General features: G+C 41.7%; 1 protein-coding gene across 2 annotated transcripts; it reads left to right on the top strand.

Annotated features, from left to right (window-relative positions):
* Positions 1-1,015: 1,015 nt before the first annotated feature.
* On the top strand, positions 1,016-21,922 carry LOC137174933 (uncharacterized). 2 transcript variants are annotated; one of them, XM_067580473.1, is made up of 6 exons: positions 1,016-1,233; positions 1,737-1,825; positions 8,278-9,140; positions 10,172-10,333; positions 11,487-11,691; positions 12,396-21,922. In XM_067580473.1, the coding sequence occupies exons 3-6, from the start codon at positions 8,996-8,998 to the stop codon at positions 14,899-14,901; spliced, it is 3,018 nt and encodes a 1,005-aa protein (XP_067436574.1). In that variant the 5' UTR covers positions 1,016-1,233; positions 1,737-1,825; positions 8,278-8,995; the 3' UTR covers positions 14,902-21,922. The 2 variants fall into 2 exon arrangements, with proteins under 2 accessions (XP_067436574.1, XP_067436573.1); XM_067580472.1 differs by lacking the exon at positions 1,737-1,825.
* The last annotated feature ends 32 nt before the right edge of the window (positions 21,923-21,954 follow it).

The raw sequence follows: 21,954 nt of genomic DNA, 5'->3' as shown, positions 1-21,954 counted from the left end.
CAAAATATAAGCACAGTTTGTGGAGCGAAGCTTCATATTAGCTTCAGATAAACTTTTGATACATTTTGCACAGAAGGAGGACTGTGGATTTAGGCCCCCATCACTTATGGGGGTTTTTCATACACATCTGCTGGCTTGACTCAGTTTGACTCAGTGCGTCAACCCAGGGCATCTGTATTACAGCAGGGCTACCTGCTTGGGTGTATCGTGTAGATACTGCGAGTTTGCAGATAGATCTACTTGGTTTACTCAAGCCCTCATGCAGTGCGATGGGCTGTGACTAGTGGTCAAAGGAGCGGCTGTAAAATGGCGGATACATTTTTTTGGGTGTCACAACCCCTGCAAAATGACTCGTTTCACTATCAGAATTTGATCCATTCAGTCCGAACAGTTGGACAGTCCAGATGAGCTGCACCATTGAATCATTTTATCCCATTAAAGTTAGCCAAGGGCTAAACTGAAAGTTAGCCGGCTCACCCCTGAATGATAACGAAACCCATCTAATGTCACTACAACCTGCTTGTAGGTGGTCAGGCACATCCTGACTTGACTTCAGAGGTGGTACATCTCGGTCGCAACTCGGTGCAACTTGGCGCCACTCGGCGTGTTTAAGCTGGTTATGGAAACGCAAATCAAAAGTTTTTCACATCAAGGACCCTAAACTGACACAAATTAGACCATGGACCCCCATCTGATAAGATTTTTGCTTTTAGATGACCCATGACCAAAACAGTCACACATTCTGTCATTGTGTTACTCATAGATGGAAATATAATGAAAATAAATGATTCCCCTTGTTGCTGTAGACCCCCTGGAGCCCCCTCAAGGACCCCTGGGGATCTCCAGATCCCGCTTTGGGAATCACTGCATTATGAACAGGAGGAATGATTGCAGCAGGAAGAACATGTTTCAGTGTTCATTCGGGCTCCTGACTGTTGTTTTAAGACTCATTAGAAAAACTGTGAACCAGTTTTTTTTTTTTTTTTTTAATTAATGGTGGAGGGCTTTTATCTTGAAAGCGACACGAGCGACCGGGCGGCAACGCGCACTGTGTGCCGCGTGCTTGACGTGCCGCTGGCGCTGATGGCGGCGGGGCTGGCGGAGGGTCGCACCGAGGAGGGAGAGCGAGGAGGCGGGGAACCGGACAGACAGAGAGAGGAGGCCCCGGCGGCACCGAGCACCGACACACCGACAGACTGACGACAACAGGCGGACACGGAGCAGGACGGAGCGGTACGGCTGTTTCTGTTAGTAGCTACCGGGGGATTGTACCGTTAACGGCGGCTGGAGGGTCCGTCTGCAGGCTGGTTAGCTGTGAATATACACACAAACACATTCAGTTAGTGTGTTCAGGCTGCTGCTGTCTACAATAATACTGTGATGTGTGTATATGTAAGGAAAGATTATATAGATATATAGATACGGTATTATATACAGAAGAGGGCCTGTCTGTGCTGTATTGGTTTATACATATGTGTATATATATATATATATCTATATATATGTATATATATATAGATATATGTGTGTGTGTGTGTGTGTGTGTGTGTGTGTGTATGTGTGTGTTTGTGTGTGTGTGTGTGTGTGTGTTTGTGTGTGTGTGTGTGTGTGTGTTGCGTTCACAGACCATAAGCCATCATGTTTACCACAAGGCTGTCATTTCATAGCAGTTTCTCTTATGTGTGTGTGTGTGTGTGTGTGTGTGTGTGTGTGTGCGTGCGCGTGCGTGCGCGCAGCACTGCAGCATGCAGGCAGAACTTGGCCCAATAAGAAACTCTGTACAGACCACCACCGTTTCCTGTGAGCCCAGCTGAACTCTGCAGCAGTGAGTGTTCGTCCACCTCTGTGAGGACATGTTGGCCAGTCGTCACTGAGCTGTTTGTTGGGTTGTTTAACAGAGATATTAAGTACTGCAGCCAGCGGTTGAAAGTAACTACGTACATTTACTCAAGTACTTTGCTTAAGTACAGTTTTGAGGTACTTGTACTTTACTTGAGTATTTCCATGTGATGCTACTTTCTACATTTCAGAGGGAAATATTGTACTTTCTACTCCACTACATTTATTTGACAGCTTTAGTTACTTTTCAGATGCAGATTTGACACAATGGATAATATAACAAGCTTTTAAAATACAACACATTGTTAAAGATGAAACCAGTGGTTTCCAACCTTTTTGGCTTTTGACGTCTTACAAAAAGCAGTGTGTAGTCGGGGTCACATTTCACATGTCTATGAGTTGTTAACAGCTCCACCAAATAGTGATTTTTCCCTCTAAACTTCTCACATGCTTTCATTTCAATAAATGTTCAAATGATCCAATATTTCAGCAAAAATCAAAGATTAGAGAAAAAGTCCAAAAACTGAAAACAGATTTGTGTATCAGAACTTTGTTTTTTCTTCTTTCCTCTCCCATTAATCATCTCACCACCCCTCAGATTTATCTGCTGACCCTTTGGAGGGGCCCCGACCCCTAGGTTGGGAACCACTGGACTAAACTAGCTAACTGTATATAAAGTAGTGTAAACTAGCTCCACCTCCAGCAGCTACAACAGTAACATGCTGCTCTAACACTGATGCTTCACTATTAATAATCTAATGATGTCATATATAATAATATATCAGTCAGAGGGACCAAACCACTACTTTTACTGCAATACTTTAACTACATCAAGCTCATAATACTTATGTACTTTTACTGCAATACTTTAACTACATCAAGCTCATAATACTTATGTACTTTTACTGCTATACTTTAACTACATCAAGATCATAATACTTATGTACTTTTACTGCAATACTTTAACTACATCAAGCTCATAATACTTATGTACTTTTACTGAAGTAGGATTTTTCATGCAGGACTTGTATTCGTAACGGAGTATTTGTACATTGCTGTATTGGTATTTTTACTGCAGTAAAGTATCTGAGTACTTCTTCCATCACTGACTGCAGCCCTTCACTCCATCTTGATCACGTTGTGTTTGGGATCTTAATACGTATCTCTTGATGTATCTGTCAGAAAACACTAGAAGACGCCTCCAAAGGTTTCTTGTATTTTACTTGAAGACTGTAGACGGTTACACTTGGTAAATGTTTTTGGTTTCTAGAGGAACCGAGAATTACAGAAATGTCATAATAATGAATTACAATATAACACACAATTCACAATCAATTAGTTACACTAAAAGTCCTGTAACACTTTGTCCATACATGGTATCAATACAACATACTGATATAATGAGTCTCAGAGGAGAGTTAAGTGAACAACCAACAGATAACTAAGAAATATTATATTAACTAACTATAACAGATTCTCACATTAGGAAATAGACACTATAAATAGCTGTTAAATTAATTGCCTGCTGTTAATCTGCTCAGTCATATATTCCCATCTAGTCTCACAAGTCAAGTTACACATACGCATAACGGCTTTTTCTACTTTCAGCTCGAGCCGACGTCAACTTGTGATGGTTTTCCTTATATGGTCATCTGGTCTACGCACAGTGCGCCAGTTCACTCCCCCATTCCATTAACGTTATGGTGTTTTTCTAGTGTTTTGGGGGTAGTCACGCCGAACCATAACTCCATTACACAGGAGGGTAAAGTAAGATAAATAGTTTACCTGTTGGAGGTTTGCTGGTCATCTGCAGCTCTTCATCCAACATCATCATCACTGTGGCTGTTTCTGCTTGTACTGTTCCTCCCTGCGTTATTTCTAACTGATCCGCTCAACAAACAGCTCCAAATATCTCCGGATGTTGTTGCTTTGACCAGTTAATACAGTTATTTAGTCATTTAAAAGCTTTTAATTTGAAGCAGTAAAGCAGGAAATGTTGGGTTTGCATTGATGGTAACTTAACACAACTCTAATACGTAAAGCTGGCCAATCAGAACAGACTGGGCTCATTGGGAAGGGGGCCTTAAAGAGACACAGTGTAAACTGAGGGTCTTCATAAAGGATCAGTATAAGATAAATAAGGGTTTTTTTTTAACTATGAATCATGCAAAACCACTCAAGTGGAGTCCAAAAATAAAAATTTAGAGCATAATAGGGGCTCTTTAAAAGATTACTATCAATGAAGAGTCATTTGTAATCACTTCCTGTGATAAAAAATACTGCCTATCACAGAAACAACTACACTTCAGTGCTAATTTTTGAATTATTTTCTGAACATGAGATTCACAGTAGGAAAGTGACTGTCACATGTCAAACATTTGGGGATTGTTTTTGCTCGGTTTATGGCAGGTGAGATTTGTCCACCTGAATGTGCTGCGATGACACAAGTTTCCATGACAAGAAATGTGACAATTGGTCAAAATCACAAGTGACCTGTTGACTTGACCATTTCATGTGGAAAGTTTGTGTCAAAATTACAATGTCTTGCAAATATTGCAACAAATTCTTGAATTTGTGTTAATTATTGCGACCGCAAAATCGCAGTTTCCTGGAGGGACTGATTAACCAAAGGAGCTGATTGGCTCCTGCCATGCTTGTATATATCAGTGTTTCCCTTATAATTGTACAGGCCTGGTGGGCCACCGGGCCAACGAGAACCCCCACCAGGCCAAAAAGACCTTTTTTTTGAATGCCAAAAATAATGCCAAATATCCATTCGTTGGGAAATCAATACTCATATACGTTTGGGAGCCTCTGTGCGACACTGTTCCGAAACGTGAGTCAACCTCTGGGTCGTTGCCTGGGAAACTCTTGATGTGATGCGAGTGCCACTGCTATCAGAGTCCTTTTAAATGACTGCAGTGCGAGAGCGTACGGGACGCAGGTTATCTAACACTAGCATGGCACCGCCTAAAAAGAGAAAAAGCTCTAACGCGGTTGACGGACAAACAAGTATATCAACATTTTTCTCCAAAAACCCTGGAGTCAAGCAAAAATACAGAAGAAGAAGAAGTGAGAGGGGCAGCTTATTTTTATGCAATAAATGCAGTTTATTAACTCGTCCTCTCCTTGTGACCACTTTGTTTTAAGTCTTGAATATACCGAGCAGACTGCAGACCACCTGACTGAAGCCGACTGCGTGAATGTACCATCCCGTGTGCCTCGTCCCTTTAGAGTTTTTCAGTACGCACCACCAGGCCTGAAAAAAATTGTAGGAGAAACACTGTATATGATGTCCAATGAGCAAAGGGTTCTTTAGGAAGGCTGCTGTATCTGAACGCCATGTGAACTGCAAACCATCTTTAAAGGCCATGGATGAAACAAATCAATACAAACTTTAACTTCCTGATGGACTGCACCAAATCAATTATTTCTCTCTCTACACGATTACTGTACCTCAGACTTGGGGTATTTTCTTAAACCCAGCGGTGGAAGAAATATTGAGACCTTCTGTTCAAGTAAAAGTAGAAATACCACAGTATAATTCTTTAAAAGCATTCAAGTAAAAGTACAGAAGTATTAGTTGCAAAACTTATTTAAAGTATCCAAAGTAGAATAGAAGAGTGATATTTATTATACCAGGAGAGATGTACATCACTGTAAAAAGCATGCACAACCCTTGGAATTTTGCGTGTTTATTTGCTTTACAACATGGAATTAAAGGTTATTTAATGGTTTTTTGACACATGTCAACAGAAAATGAGCATTTAAAGAGGACATATTCAACACATCTCCAGCTCTATATTTTTATTCTGGGGCTCTACTGGAATATCGTTGCATGATTTACAGTTAAAAGCCGACGTCAGTTCATGAGCAAAGCAGAAAAAAAAAGTTTCAAATGAAGCGTTCAGAGCAGGTTGAAGCCCTGGGGTTTGACTTGCAGGCAGCTTTTCTGCATACGTTCACCTCAAGTTTCTGAACTTTGACTTTGTTTAATACCTGACATCAGAACAGAACATAAATAACAGAAAACCACAAAAAGTAGAAGATGTCCCCTTTAGGGTGGAAGTGAAAACAGATCCCTACAAAGTGGTCTAAATTAATCAGACATACCAAATACGTAAATAATAATGTGTTTTACATGTAAAATCTGTATCTGAAGTTAAAATAAAAGTAGAATAAAATGGAAATACTCAAGTAAAGTACAAGTACCTCAAAATTGTAAATGTAAATGTGGTGATGTGATGCAGTTAATAAGTCGTTTGGGCACCGATACCAGTCCGGTGTTTATTGGATCGATGCGTCCCTGCAGTGCAGCGGTGAGGTTCTTTCTGTCACATCAGCACCTGTTTGTCTCGACTTTTCTCATCTTGTAAAACCTCACAAAGTTTTCTTTTCGCCCAATATTGTAATGAACTGCTCGGATCATTTTCCACGTACAATATGATTGATTAATCATTGTCTAACATGAGCTGAATCAGATTCTGACACATCTAATCTCGTTAACTAGTCGATAGTAGTTAGCAAGAGGTATTCTGAAAATCTATTAATGATTTAACTGATATATTAAGCAAAAATGACAAAAATTAGCTGGTTTCTGCTTCTCAAAATGTTCTAGTTTCTGTTTTTTTAGTTCTCTATGAAAGTAAATTGAAGATTTTTGACTTTTGGTTGCACAAAACAAGTTATTTAAATATGTCAACGTGGGTTTTGGTAAAGTGCTCGGGGCATTTTTCACAATCTTCTAACACAGCAAATCAATCGATCAATTAATTGAAAACAATGTTAGCTGCAGCTGTGATGCAGTTACATGATTATGGTCTAAACCAGAGGTTTTCAAACTGTGAGGAGATTTTAAGGATGTGAGGTGAAGACACTGTATGACGTGAAAGAGACAGTTTTCTAAAAACAAGGAGACGTTGGTTGTTGTGGTCTGGCCGCTGGTTCGTGGAGATTTTAAATCACTTTGTGCCCGATTGCTGCAATTTGCGCCAATTTTGTGCACTCTGAGTCATAACGCAGTCAAATCTGAACACACAGATGTGATAAACATATTTATAGATTCAGCGTGACTTACACTTCCTGAGGATATCATTATCTCTGATGTGCATCACAAATAAACCTCCATTAATCCGCTTAGAAATCATAGGGAAAAAAAATCTGCTCCTTATAACTGAGAATCATCACGTTTTTAAGTTTTCTTCAGTATCAAAGTCGTCCAGTGATAGTTGTCTTCGTATTCATGTATACATTGCCTTTATTATGTGATGTAGCACCACTGCTCGTTTCTCCTGCAGCTTAATAAGTTTAATATTATATTTCATAGAGATGTAGTTGTTTCTTCTCATGTTGGGGGCGGGGGGGGGGGGGGGGGGGGGGCTGATATATTATTATATATGACATCATTAGATTATTAATAGTGAAGCATCAGTGTTAGAGCAGCATGTTACTGTTGTAGCTGCTGGAGGTGGAGCTAGTTTACACTACTTTATATACAGTTAGCTAGTTTAGTCCAGTGGTTCCCAACCTAGGGGTCGGGCCCCTCCAAAGGGTCAGCAGATAAATCTGAGGGGTGGTGAGATGATTAATGGGAGAGGAAAGAAGAAAAAACAAAGTTCTGATACACAAATCTGTTTTCAGTTTTTGGACTTTTTCTCTAATCTTTGATTTTTGCTGAAATATTGGATCATTTGAACATTTATTGAAATGAAAGCATGTGAGAAGTTTAGAGGGAAAAATCACTATTTGGTGGAGCTGTTAACAACTCATAGGCATGTGAAATGTGACCCCGACTACACACTGCTTTTTGTAAGACGTCAAAAGCCAAAAAAGTTGGAAACCACTGGTTTCATCTTTAACAATGTGTTGTATTTTAAAAGCTTGTTATATTATCCATTGTGTCAAATCTGCATCTGAAAAGTAACTAAAGCTGTCAAATAAATGTAGTGGAGTAGAAAGTACAATATTTCCCTCTGAAATGTAGAAAGTAGCATCACATGGAAATACTCAAGTAAAGTACAAATACCTCAAAACTGTACTTAAGCACAGTACTTGAGTAAATGTACGTAGTTACTTTCCATCACTGCAGACAGGACATAAGGAGAGAGAGAGAGGCATATGACATATAATGACGTCACCAACTGGAATTGATCTATTGGGGATTTTGGTATGTGGGTAGCATCACGCTCCTAGTTGTGATGATTAAAGTGAGAAGCATTATGTCAGTGACGGTCCTCACAAGGATAGAAATACAGATATATGTGTGTGTGACATGGAGAGAGAGGGAGCATTGTGCCGGCTTGTGGTTTGAGCTGGTGCAGTGATGAATATCAAACAGGCCTGTAGTAGTGGACGCTTCAGCTGTGTGTGTGACGTACTGTCGAGCTGTTTATCAATAAACTATTGTCTTTTCTTCATTCTCTCACTCTCTCTCTGCAGTTCAGGATCTCCTATTGGCCGCCATCCTGTCTCACTCCACCAGCCTGTACACCACTACAGCTGCAGCACTCGTAGGGTTTAGTGGCAGTTGTCAGCACTAGTACCTGTGTTTGCTAGTTGAGGTGCAGTGAAACATCGGAGAGGTTTAAACCAGAGTCTGCAGCTTCAGACTGAGCATCATTTAGTGAGACACTGACTCTGTACCAGCTGTAGGGGGCGCTACCCTGCAGCTAACCTCAGACCTCTGAGGTTGCAGAGGATAATCGCTGATTTGAAGACACTTTTAATTGTGCATGAATGCAATTTGGCACTAAAGCACCTGGAATGACAGCCTTAGCTTGTTAGCTTGAGTGTTGCAGGGACCTCTGGGGGCCCCATCAAATTCGGGGCCCCTGAATTCTTCCTTGTATCTGGTAGCTGATGAGCTAAATTAATTGTTGTCAGAAAAATGACTCTGACACTGTCAGGCTGCTGTGAAAATGTAGATTAGATTCATTTGGAAGCTTCTTGCAGATAGCAGACAACAGCAAGCATATCAGTTTGATCCAAACCAAACAGGCCCGCTTCAAAAGTTCAGTTGGAAACAGTTTACTTTGAAAATGTAGTTGGGCTCCGACCAGGAGTACGTATTCAGCGGCTAACGGCTAGTTAGCGCTAGTGGCTAGCAGTAAGCAGGTAGCGGTGGCGCGGGGCTAAGTCCGGGCAGAGCAGGGGTGCGATGGAGTACCACTCCGGTGGCAGCCTGCCCCTGCTGGGGAGACCGCGGTACTGCCCCGGGGCCAACGCTAACGGAGGATACCTGTGTGAGACGGGACACTGCTGCGGAGAGACCGGCTGCTGTACCTACTACTACGAACTCTGGTGTAAGTTGATTTTAACCTTCTATGGGCTCATAGTACGGATGTTTTCTGTGGTTTGCAGTAATTATGCTATTTCAGAGCCTTGATGAGAGTTCTGATTCTGTTCTGGCTGATTATAGAGCCATAGAGCATACTTTCCTTTTTGTGGTGCTTCATCCTGTCACTGTCATTGTGATTAGTATCATTCATTACTAGTTATGGTCTACAGGCCAAGTCAACAACAGATTATGTTCACAGGCAACGTTTTTTGCAATCCAGAAAGTGTGGCATGCCCATACTGCAAAGAACACATACGGAGGTGGTCAGGATGGACAAGACTTAGACACCAGATATGGGGCTCACATCCTGTGTCCCATCTGTTGTTAGGTTTAGACAACTCAAACCACTTGGTTGAGGTTAAAGAAATATCATAGTTATGGTTAAATACTGAAAAAATGTTTAACCAACATTTAACCAAGATCACCATCTTTCCTGAACCTCAACCAAGTGCTTTGAATTGCCCAAATATTACAATCAAAAAGTTAATCATGCTTTAGTTTCTAGGATCTGATATTGTGGAAAAACAAACCTAAATATGTTGAAAATGAACATTTTCCAGATATAATCAATAAAAACACTTTCTTGTTCTGTTGATGTAAAACCAGGCAGCATTACGCACCACTACAGCACTACAAAATGTATTAAATATTTAAAAAGTTGTACATGAATGACTGGGTAGGGCAAGGTTGACTAAGTCTAGAAAAGGTCCCACTTTGACATTTTTACACTACATGTTACTACTTTCTTTAGTACATCACCAAGTTACTGAGGTTTTGTGACCAGGATTGGTTGTTTTTACCTCACTCCAGGTTAAAATCTAAAACCCAGAAGTATGATATAAGGGTACTTTAATAAATTATCTGAAAGAAATTAGAACAAGACTGTGGTGCCCAGCTTCAGATTTTTCTAAATTGATAGTAGGAGTGATTCTTGTAAAAGTAGTTTATTGTCTGAATAAAGTGTAATATTTTGTGTGCCTGTCTGTGTATGTTCAGGGTTCTGGCTGCTGTGGACCGTCCTCATCCTGTTCAGCTGTTGTTGTGCTTACCGACACCGTCGAGCCAAACTGAGAGTCCAGCAGCAGCAGAGACAGCGAGAGATCAGCCTGCTGGCCTACCATGGAGCCAACTCCTATCCCTCCTCCATGCTGGACCTCAGTAAGATGCCTGTCTGTCTCTCTGTGTTTGTCTGTACGAGAGTCGCTTTTAAACTCCACTTCCAACGTCAAGACAATGAAGTCAGTTTTTGTTTTGTTTTGTAAGTGACTGATGCTTGGCTGTCAAGTGATGCGCCTCTTTTCTAATCTGTCGCTGTGACAACACAGTGGAAATTTACAGCTCGGAGGCCAGAGGCGTTTGCCTTAAAAGGGAATTCCTCTGATTTTCAGACAGAGAACATGTTTATTCCTATTATGTCCTGTAAATGTTCATCATCATAATTAAATAATATTTACAAAATTATATTTTCATTAATTTGTGATTTTACACAACTTTACTGACTTCAACGCAAGAGTCTACAGCCATGCTGGCGGCTCTGTGAGGCTGTTCTTGAACTAAACGCTCGCATCTGCACACTAACATGCTCACAGTGAGAATGCTAGCATGTATAATGTTTACCATGATGCTGCACCGTGTTGGTTTAGCATGTTAGCATGCCAACAGGCACTGGAGGAAAAGTCAGTAGAAAACATCACCAGGGAACCATGAATGTGTGAACCAAATCTTGTGCCAATCCATCAAGTACATGTTTAAAATACTGTATTTCACAGTGAAAGCTTTGACCTGCTGGTGGCGCTAGAGGGAAAGTTAAAGGATCACCAAAGTGGTTATAGTGTTTCCTACAGGGACGTTGAATATCTGTTGTAAATTTTGTGTCAGTCCATGAGATAGTTGTCAAGATATTTCACTCTGAACCACGAATATCAACCTCATGGTGGAACTACAGCAAAAGTCTGGGGTTAATCAAAGTCTGTAGGATTAATCGTCTGACCATGAATTTCTGCACAATTTGATATTTGATAGCAATCCATCCAATAGTTGTGAAGATATTTCATTCTGGACCAAAGAGGTGGACAGATAAACATTGCCTTCCCTAGAGCCTTCCTGAATGAGATTTCCCTCGTGGACAGATTAAAACCATTGTCCACACAATGCAGCCAGTTGTTTTGTCAGCCAGTGGAAAAATACAGCTCAGCTTCAGTCTTAAAGGGGAATTCCCCAAAATAGGGACAAGGACAATAAATCAATTTTTGTACAACAAAAATCATCTGGATCTGCATTTCTGCAACTCAACTCTTTGTCCTCCTTTCAGGTTTCCTGGCATCTCTGAAGCTGCCGTCCTATGAGGAGGTGGCAGCTCAACCCTCCACCCCACCTCCCCCCTACAGCTCTGTGTTCACCACCCCACGATACCCGCAGCCCCCCCGAGCCGCTGACCCCCACCTGCTCACGCAGCACGGCCCGCTGCTGCACAGGCCGCTCAGCGACGGCCCCTCCTCCCTCAGCTCCGACAACAGGTAAGAATGCAGCTGACACTACTGAGACTACTTGTAACCCCACTGGGAAAGAAGTAGTAGTACTGGATATTCTGGAAATGTTAGCAATACAGGGAATATTGATTATATTACTGGGAATGCTGGTAACTCTACTGGGGATACTGGAAATGAAAATTACTGGGACTACTGCAAATACTAGAAATACTGATGTGAAGACTGATAATCCTATAGGGTTTACCGGGATACTGATACCACTGCTGGGAGTAACACCACTGTGAATACTGGTATCAGTGATGGCCTCTCTCCCTGACCCTTAACATAAGTAACATTAGTAACACTGGTACTGCATTACAGTTAACTGTATTGATACTACTGGTAAGACAAACAGAGATACTAGTCCTACTGAGGCCACTACTACTGCATCGATTACTAGTACTACTGCTTCAACTTCTGCTACAATTACTGATTAGGCTACTGGTAATATCATTGAGACTATTACTACAACTACTGCTGCTACCATTTTATTACTGCTACTACTACATGTATTGAGAAATACTCAGCAAGATGACAGCAAGCTTCTTTGAAATGGCCGGAGTATTTTGATGTATATTGACTTTGATGTACTGTATGTATGTTTGTATGTAGCTGTAGAGTAAGAAGTTATTGAAATGTGGTCATACACATTTAGCATTTAAATTAATAATGTACTTGTATTTTTACTGTAGCTCCAGTTGTTCCTGCGACTCCTGCTGCCCCTCCTCTCCGTGTAGCTCCTCCCTATCAGCACCTGTCACCTATGAGACTGACACAAGCCATGCCTCCACGCCAAGCGAGGCCGCGCCCCTCACTCTCGATGTCACCATGGAGACCATTACTGCCGCAGCAACCTGCTTGGAGGAAAATGAGACACGTTTTGCTTCCGAGAGGATGGTTGCCACGGTGGCCATCGACATTGGTGATGCAGATGCTGCCGGAGCACAGGAACCAGGCGCCACGGACTCATCGGTTCCCAACCAGACTGTTACTGTAGCTGTTGTTACAAGGGCAGCCTCCCCACAGCCTCTGCCCTCTCCTGGTTCAGAGGTGGCTCTTCCTGTTGGAGCTACATCTCCCATAAAGCAACAGCTTGACCTAGCACCGTGTTCCCCGATAGTCAGTACCTGTAGCCCAAGTACACTCCCTGATCTAACTATTGTTAACACAACACTCCCCTCCATCCAAATAATGAACACTGATGGCTCAGTTGAGGGCTCCACATCAGGCCCCTCTACACCAACAACTATCACTTCTAACAGCCTTACAGACAACCAAACCCTAGAAACCCTCAATCTAACGAGAACTTTTGATACAGTTAATATCCCTAGTAGCCCAACCTCAGTGCCATCCCCAGACGATGGCAGAACTTTGGCCCTGATTACAGGATCTACTGGTGTCCCAACCCATGACCCAAATCCTAGCCTTGTGCCAATCCCAGCACCTTCAAACCTTACCCAAGCTTCAGTCCCAGTGCCTACAAACCTTACCCCAGCTCCAGACCCAGTACCATCAAACCTTACCCAAGCTCCAGATCCAGCACCTTCAAACCTTACCCAAACTTCAGTCCCAGTACCGACAAACCTTACCCAGGCTTCAGTGCCAGTACCATCAAACCTTACCGAAACTCCAGTTCCAGTACCGACAAACCTTACCCAAGCTTCAGTCCCAGTGCCATCAAACCTTACCCAAGCTTCCGTCCCAGTACCGAAAAACCTTACCCAAACTTCAGTACCAGTGCCTACAAACCTTACCCCAGCTCCAGGCCCAGTACGATCAAACCTTACCCAAGCTTCAGTCCCAGTACCGACAAACCTTACCCAAGCTTCAGACCCAGTACTGACCAACCAAACCCAAGCCCCAGTCCCAGTACCAACAAACCTTACTCAAGCTCCAGTCCCAGTACCATCAAACCTTACCCAAGCTTCAGTCCCAGTACCGACCAACCTTACCCGAGCTCCAGACCCAGTACCTTCAAACCTTACCCAAGCTTCAGTTCCAATACCAACAAACTTTAACCTAGTGCCAGACCCCGTACCAACAAACCTTACCCTGGTGCTAGACTCATTAACTAAAACCACCCTAGTCTCAGACTCTGCGCCTAATCCTATTCTAACTCCAAAACCTGCACATTCAAACCTTACCCTAGCTACAGATACAGCACCCAAGTCCCCTACATTAACCCCATGCCAGAACCCACAACTGTCACCTGGGTCAGGTCTAGCCCTGGTTCCTCCTAGCCCAAAGCCAAGCTTGCCCCAACACCCAGAGGCTGTTCCTGTATCTTGTCTACATCTGGATGCAGTACCAGCCAATTCAGGTCCTTCTCTGGTCCTGTCTCAATCTCCAGAGTCAGACCTTATCAGTCAAGTGCCGTCAGATGTCCAGGCTGGTTTTAGTTTTGACTCTGGATCTGGAACAGGCTCCGGTGTTGGTTCTAGATCAGGTCCTCTGTCTTCTCCTGTCCCAACCCCTGCATTCTCCTCCCCCTCTTCCTTCTGCCCAGCCATAACCATAGAGTCTGCATCTTCTTTCACTCCCTCTCAGTCTCCCCTTGCAGCCATCTCCCCATCCTCACCACCATCCCTTCCCTCTCCTCCTTCCCCCCCTTCCCCTCCAGCCCTGACCTCAACTTCCCTCCCAGCCCCAGCTTTACTCCTGGACCCCCTTACTGCTCTGCACCAGTCTGAAAAAGGTGGATCCTCTTCTGGCCACGCTTCCTCCCTCTCCCCCTCTCCTCGTGCTACTCAGTCCCCACCAAAACAGACTCTCTTCTCCCCATGTGTGGACGTCTTTGAACCGGGACCTCCCAGCTGGGAGGAGGGAGAGGAGGAGCAGGAGGTGGAGGACAATGACGATGATGAAGAGGAGGACATGGGAGCCGATGAGAGCCAGTATAGACATCGGCGACTGACCGGTGACTCTGGCATTGAGGTGTGCAGGTGTCGGGTGGAGGAAGAGGAGGATGAAGAGGATGAAGAGGAGGAGGTGGAAGGGAAGGAGGATGACAGGAGAGGAGGGGTAGCAGAGAGGGATAAAAAAGGAGGTGGAAACACTGATCTCCATGACAGCGTGGACTGCCCTGCCAGAGGTCAGATTACCACAGGGGAAGGACTCACACTGTGTAACCCCACCTCCACCACTACGCCAACGTCCGAAGACAGTGGTGAAGTCGTCATTGTCATGGAGACAGTGTGATTGACAAAAGTGGGTGGCTCAAACCATCCTGACAAGGGATGAACAGGAAGTGAAAGATGGCGTCCACTCTTAAAACTGTTTTTGAAGATCGTTCTGTATCTGGGGAGGATGTTAACGCAAATGGTTGTGATTGTAGAGTTAAGTCACATTAATAAATGTTGCTGGTTCAGCAACTGTTAGTCAGACCAGCACAGGTATAGAATGTCTGATAGGAAGGGATTCAACAGAAGGCATTAGATTATTACTACATGGTTTCTTCAACTGTGAGTTGGACTTTTAATCAGCCATGGGGCAAAGTTTCTGCATGGTAAGTACATAAGTGATTTAATAAGAGGACAGGCATTTACCCAAATTGTATCCAGGGTTGACAAAATTTAACAGCTGCTACACTACAGAACTGTCAGCATTTCTAAAATGTAAAACGATCCTGAAAAAATAGGATCCTGTTCCCCATTTTGATTCCAACATAAGTTTTACAGTTGTCTCAAAACACATTTAGCAATCCGCCATTATATGACATTGAAGAGTTGTCTATTTGTGAAGAATGTCAATATCTTTAACATTGGCTATGAACAGAGAGCTAGCTGGGCAGCTTGTTGTGATGTGTCTCCTTCTCAGTCAGAGTGAACAGTTTGATAAGGTAGATTTGTTTTGGAGTTTACGGTGACACAGTTAACAGACTTATCTTCAGCTTTCCAAAATGCTCTAAGTTTGATTTAAAAAAGAAAAAAAAATCAGTTAAAGGTACGTAACTGAATTAAATTCAGTTTTTCTCACCAAAACACTTGTATCCATGTGGCCTGACAAATGTTTTCAGTTCATTTCCTTCCTCATAAAACAATTGTAATACAATTTTAATTGGGCACTCCAACAAATTTACACATAAACTGCCACAAACTGGGGTTGTGGAGTTTTAAAGACATGGGCGTTTGCCAGGCAGGAAGGATCTAATGAAAGATGCAGTTTAAGTTGCATCATGGGAAGTGTAGAATCCAGTGTGTTTGGAGCTTGACCGATAGGGACTAAAGGTCAGGATATCTTGACTTCTGCTTATTCAGTTTTAACTGCTCTTTTTGAAATCTGTCCCTTCCAAATCCCCCAAATTTAAGAAAGTGTGTTACTAAATTGCTGAAATACCCCTTTAAATCTGCAACGTTTACATCCACATTTGGTAGGTAGCAGTCATCTTCCCTCCTTTTGCTAGCACATTGCTATTTTTGTGGCAAGTTACTGCCTCCAACAGTGGACCAGTAGTTTAAAGTGCATACTCTACACATTTACATTACCAGCACCTACTGTAATTGGCAGGAATTTGTATCTCGTCTCTCACATGCTCAAGCACACACGTGTTAGAGTTAAGTTTGTCTTGAAGCTCGATATATCTGACAAGGTGCTAAACAAGATGGGAGTGCCTGAAAAAGCAAACAAATGTGTGCACATCACGTCACCCAGAATCAGTCATTTATGATAATTTTTTTGCAACTTTAAATAGTTTAACATTTAGCAGAAGACACCTCGCTTGTCTTGGGTGATGACGGAGGTTTGGAAACGTGCCGGGGACAAATTGGCTGTTTTGGAAATAAAGGGGGACTGATGTAGGAGGATGATTCACTCTGACTGACAGAGGGAAGACTGATTCATTCAGTAGAGGAGACGTTTTGATGAAGAAGTCTGTCAGGAGAGCGGAATTAAGTGGGTAGTTTATGAAATGGGAGAGACATTTTCTCAAATTTGATGCATTCATGGCAACTGGGTAACCAATTGGTCCTGTATGGAAGGTTCCAGGGTTGACGGATCAGATGGTTTCCTGTGCGTTGGTCTTTTGGCAGAAAAAAAGCTTTTACATAATTACGAATCAACAATGGAGACTTTTAGACAGAACAAAGCATCAAACAGAACATTGACGAGAACGTGTCATCACCGCCGTCCTTGTTTTTCTGTCTCTTTCCCTGAATCTATGTCGTAGACACCACACAAGCTACTTTCAGTCTACGTCTAAACTCTGAAATATTCCTTTTCACTTTGTGCATCTCTCCATTCATAGACACCTCTTCTCCTTTACCATTCAGAAATCCCTAAATTCTACTGATTGACACATTGATTAATTACATTATCCTACAAAATTCACCAAACAAGCCAAACTATTTCAGGGCCTTAAAATGGAAGAAACAGATTCATTTAGCATTTATTTCTAGGCCGCTGTTGTAACATATTGATGTTTGGTACATTGTCAGGTTAATAGACATGTCAATATTGATATTTTGTGACTGAAAGACAAAGGTAGAGTATATTTTGTCAATGACAGAGCATTAGTAACGTTTGTATAGTACATTCTGGTGTATTTCAATCCACCTTAGAATCTGAAATTAGTGAAGAGCAATATTTTTCATCAGCAAGAGTCTGTGTGTAAATAACCCCCCAAAAATACAACTGCTTCAGGAAGGGTTAAAAGCAAAGTAATGTATTGTCATTATTGGTGAAAACCTTGTTAATTAAGTTTTTAGGTGATTGTAGTGTTCTAATTTGGGAGGAAAGATTAGAGGCTCCTCTGTGGTTTGGGCAATTTCTATGCACCTTTGCCTGATGAAAATCTTGTTTAAAACCATCTGGATAAACTAAAATATGAGTTGTTGTCAGGAGGAAAACAAAGATTTTTTTTCCCACTCAACAGCAGTAATTTAATGATTGTAACTGTTGCAGTTTTTAAAAGAGAAGCGTCATTTCCAGTGCTTGACAGAAGTGTCTCACACATTTGTGATATTTCAATTTTATTTGTGATTTCACACATCATTAGAACCTAAAATTGAACATTGAAGTTGGCTGGATTGTGAAAGTGAAAAGTCTTTTACCTTTTTTCTCTCGGATTATTTTACACCTCCTACAAAGTGCACTTGTTTTTGCAGCTGTTAATGTAAGCTGTGCGTCCAAACCAGGGCCCATATTTATCAAACTTCTAAGAATTACACTTGAGTTTTTTTGTAACTTACTCCAATTTACAACAAACCTTTAAGAGGAATAACATGATTGACCCAATATATGCCCAGAACAGGAACAGCCAATCAGAGACAGGGATTTATCCTACACCTGCCATATTCTTTTTATGATTTTATTTGTGTTAAATCCTTAATATCTCAAGCAGCAACTTGCATGTGAAGTGAACAAAAATCTAATCCAAAACTGGTGTGTGCTGACCTCTTTCTCTACTCGTCACCAATTTAAGAGACTTCAGGAGCTCTCTTTAGGTTGAGAGCATAAGAAAGAAATCTAAAAGAAAGAAAGAAATTTGATAAACAGCTTTTATTCTTAAGTTTGTGAGTAGTGCTTTCATCTTTCACTGTTAGCAGTTTGAAAAATATGGGCCTTGATGTCGGAGTGTGTTTGAAAAGATACCAGAGAGAGTAAAGTCTGACCCTTACCCAATGAGAAGCAGAGTGTGCAGTGACATCATCAGATTGTAAAGGCAGATGATTGGTGGAAACAGAACTCTTCAAAGTGGGAATGTTCAAATATTGTCTTTACTGAGAATAAAGACACAGGAGCTTGAGGCAATATCGTCTTGGAGGAAAGTGATGCTTTCAGGTATCTCTGTAACTATGGCAACTGCTGAGGCACAGAGACCCGGTCACCTGACGATTGTTCCAGTCACATATATCATTAACTCAACTTTCTCTGATAGGAAAATGTTGAGTCTGGTTGAATGATCCTTAAACCCTGTGTCCATGCTGCATTACAACACGGATTTCATGTACACATTTGTTGCAAACGATGATGGGTACAACTTTGCTGACAGCGGCATCCATACGGATACCCATGATGGACAAACCTTTGTTGGACTCAAGACATCGTTGTGACAAAAGCAAATGGCTGCCCTGGTCAGGATGTGACTTACGTAAAATGGCAGCAATAGAACGGACAGTTTCATTTCAAACTTGATTGACAGCTGGATGTTTTCTGGACTTCCAGAAGTCGCGATAGTCAGTTTGAAAACCAACGTGCACAAGATTGGATTCATACATGAAAGGATAAAAACATGATGCGGTCTCTTTTTTTAAGAATCTGTGGTTAAATTCACAGAAATACTAATCTGGTTTCGAGCCAATCCGGACTTTGCAGAGCTCAAACAGATTTACTGATGACGTCTCTGATTCGTCTCAGACATGAGGTCAAAATCCAGACCTTGTTCGATTGAGGCCAAATTTGCGCCTGAGGACCGAGAATGAAGCGTTTCTAGAGGCTGAAGGACCTCTTCAAGAAAGCTCAAGGGTGACACCGAGCCGTCGATGTTGTGGTTGATGTTGTGGTTGATGGTGTTTTTTGTTTATCTGAACTAATAAGGTTATATATCTCCATGGTTACAGAGTGCCATTTCTACTTGACAACTGTTACTACTTAGCATTAGATAGAGCTGTTCTTGCTCTGTGTGGGTGTGGACTTTCGACCAGAATGACTGGAGAAATGTCTGAAATCTGTCTGTAGCTCAGGTTCCCAAAGGCTCTGCAGCTCTCAGATCAGCCTTGTGGAGGGAAGAACGGATTTGATTGGTTGTCTGACATTTCATTGAAGATTTTATCCAAATTTCCTCACAGCACCTCACTTCTACCAGCTAAATGGAGGCATCATGGGAAATTTAATCAGTCACTGAATGAAGTAGAAGAGGTAGGTTGAGGGAACTCCACAACTCCTGGAATCACAAACTAATGGTACATACGAGCGGGAGAAGAGTTTAAATTTCCCTTAAAGCAAAAGTTTATTAGTTTCTGTTTAGCTCAGTGGATCCAGCAAGGCACCAGCACTGCCAGAAGTTGGGGGTTCAATTCCCACTGGAGGTCCCTGACAGTAAAGACGTCAACACTCCTGGTGCTGTGAGGCATTTTGGGGGTAAAATATTCAACTAAATGACTAACAGTAGCTCGGATGATCTCCCAGTACCTAAGGCTGATTTTAGGGCCTGATTTACTTTTGGAAACTTTGTCTTTATCTTTTTTTTTTTTTCTTTTTTTTTTGAGAAATCTGAGTTCAACCAGGTCTAGTTTTTCATCAAATGTCAGTGGATCAAAACATTCAAAAATTGTCCTCACTGATAAACTGACTGGATTCACATCGACAAGTCAGAAGTTTGGTTTTAACCCAAAATTGACTGCAGTACCTAATAGTTTAAAAGCTATATTATACTGCCTTTAATCTGTAAACCATTAATAAACCTGAAATTACCTGTCCTCAAACAAAGTTTAAGGACTTCTTTGGGAACAGCTAAAAAACAAACTTGTCATCCTCCGATGATCCCTTCCAACATAAATCTGTGGTAACTAAAACATTTAAAGGAACAGATTATACAGGAAATTAAAATACTTTTGTCTACTCACCCTGACATCTGCTGCCCATTGGTGATCTGTTGGAAGGGTTTTACTGTGAAGCAGCTGCAGAAAATGCTGATTTAGTCACAAACGTCAGTGACTGGCTTGTAATTTGTTTCAATGAAAACTGGTCGAAGTGTAGATGTGGGCATTTTTCTGGCAAGTCATCCTCACAACAGTATTAAAAATTAAAAAGAGAATATTGACAGAAGAGAGCTCAGTAGATGGAGAGGTGAAAGTCCCACCAACTTATTGCAGTTTTAGGTGAATCTCAAACACATTATCAAGGCAAGCAACAGCAATTCACTTGTTTGTCATGTGGAAAAACTGCATCACAACTTCTGATCACGGTTGCCAATGGTGCATCACACTGCAGGTATCCAGGCTATAAATGGAAATCCATCATTAGATCTGCTGCAGGAGCTGTTTTAAGAGATTTGATAAGATGTTTTATGCTTCTTGTTGCCGTAAAAGATGAGCTGGAACTAGGGGTAAATTTGTATGAATTTCGGTTATTAGACATAAGGCTGAGGACGTGATGAGTAGACAATAAACTGTAATTTCATTTTGGGGTGAGCCCTTCATTCAGAAACCCAACACGAAGCAAAATTCCGAACTTTCAATTGAAGCTTGATGAACAAATATTTTTTTAATATTCCTTAAAGGATTTGGCTGGCGAATGTCTCAATTTTTCTTCTTGTCAAAAAATCTCATGTTTGGATCCAAACCAACAATGAACTGATCTACTTACAAGTAATGTGTGTGTATCAAAGCCTGATATATCTTATTCCTCTGTTGTTGTCCAAAAAACTATTAAACATCACGTCAGTGAGTCACACCGCTGCACTGGGTGACATGTTCCTTCATCATGAAGAGTTTGGTCACGTTAGTTTGATTAGAAACGGCTCCAAAGATGTACAGCGGGTTACTATGTTCTCGTTACTTTTACTCTTTGGAGTTGTTTCTACACAAACTAATGTGACCAAACCCAGTGCAGCGTTGTGGATCACTGGCACAGAGGAATAAGATATATCAGGCTTTGATACACACACAATACTTGTTAGTAGATTAGTTCATTGTTGGTTTGGATCCAAACATGAGATTTTTTGACAGTAATTAAATATCGAAAATTGCCAGCCTTTAAGATAAGTGATAAGGAGAACCTGGTACGATGGGTAACCATCTTTTAATTCATCCCCTGGCTCTGTAAAACCAGCGCTGACCCTGAGACGTGAACCCAGTCGGAAGTTTTGGCCTCATTAAATTGTTTTTACCATTTTGGCTCTTTGATCAACTTTCACTTGTTCCATGAGGAGATTGGAAGCAGCTCCACCTGTGGTGTTTGACGAAATTATTTAATTTACTAAAACGTCAGTCTGTTCCTTCTGCTGTAGGAGCCCCTCCCTCTGTCTAAAGAATGTTTTTCTCTTCTTGTCATCTCTTCTCTTCTGTCCTTCCTGTTTGCATGAGCTTTCTGCTGGAGGAGTGGAAGGAAGCAGAGAAGAGATTGGTCTTTAAACTCCCGTAATATTATGATGATAAAAATGCTAATTATTAGTATTACTAAATTAATAGTGAGTGTGTATGTGTGAATGTGTGTGTGACCTAACTAAACCAGCCTGTTCTAAAAGTGTGTGAAGATATACTGAATAAAACCGTCAAATCTACCACCTGACTGTGTCCATTCATACAGCGGAAC

The sequence above is a fragment of the Thunnus thynnus genome, chromosome 22, assembly GCF_963924715.1.
Source record: "Thunnus thynnus chromosome 22, fThuThy2.1, whole genome shotgun sequence".
NCBI classification, from domain to species: Eukaryota; Metazoa; Chordata; class Actinopteri; order Scombriformes; family Scombridae; genus Thunnus; species Thunnus thynnus.
Note: the sequence above shows the minus strand (reverse complement) of the source record. Positions and strands in the feature narration are given on the sequence as shown.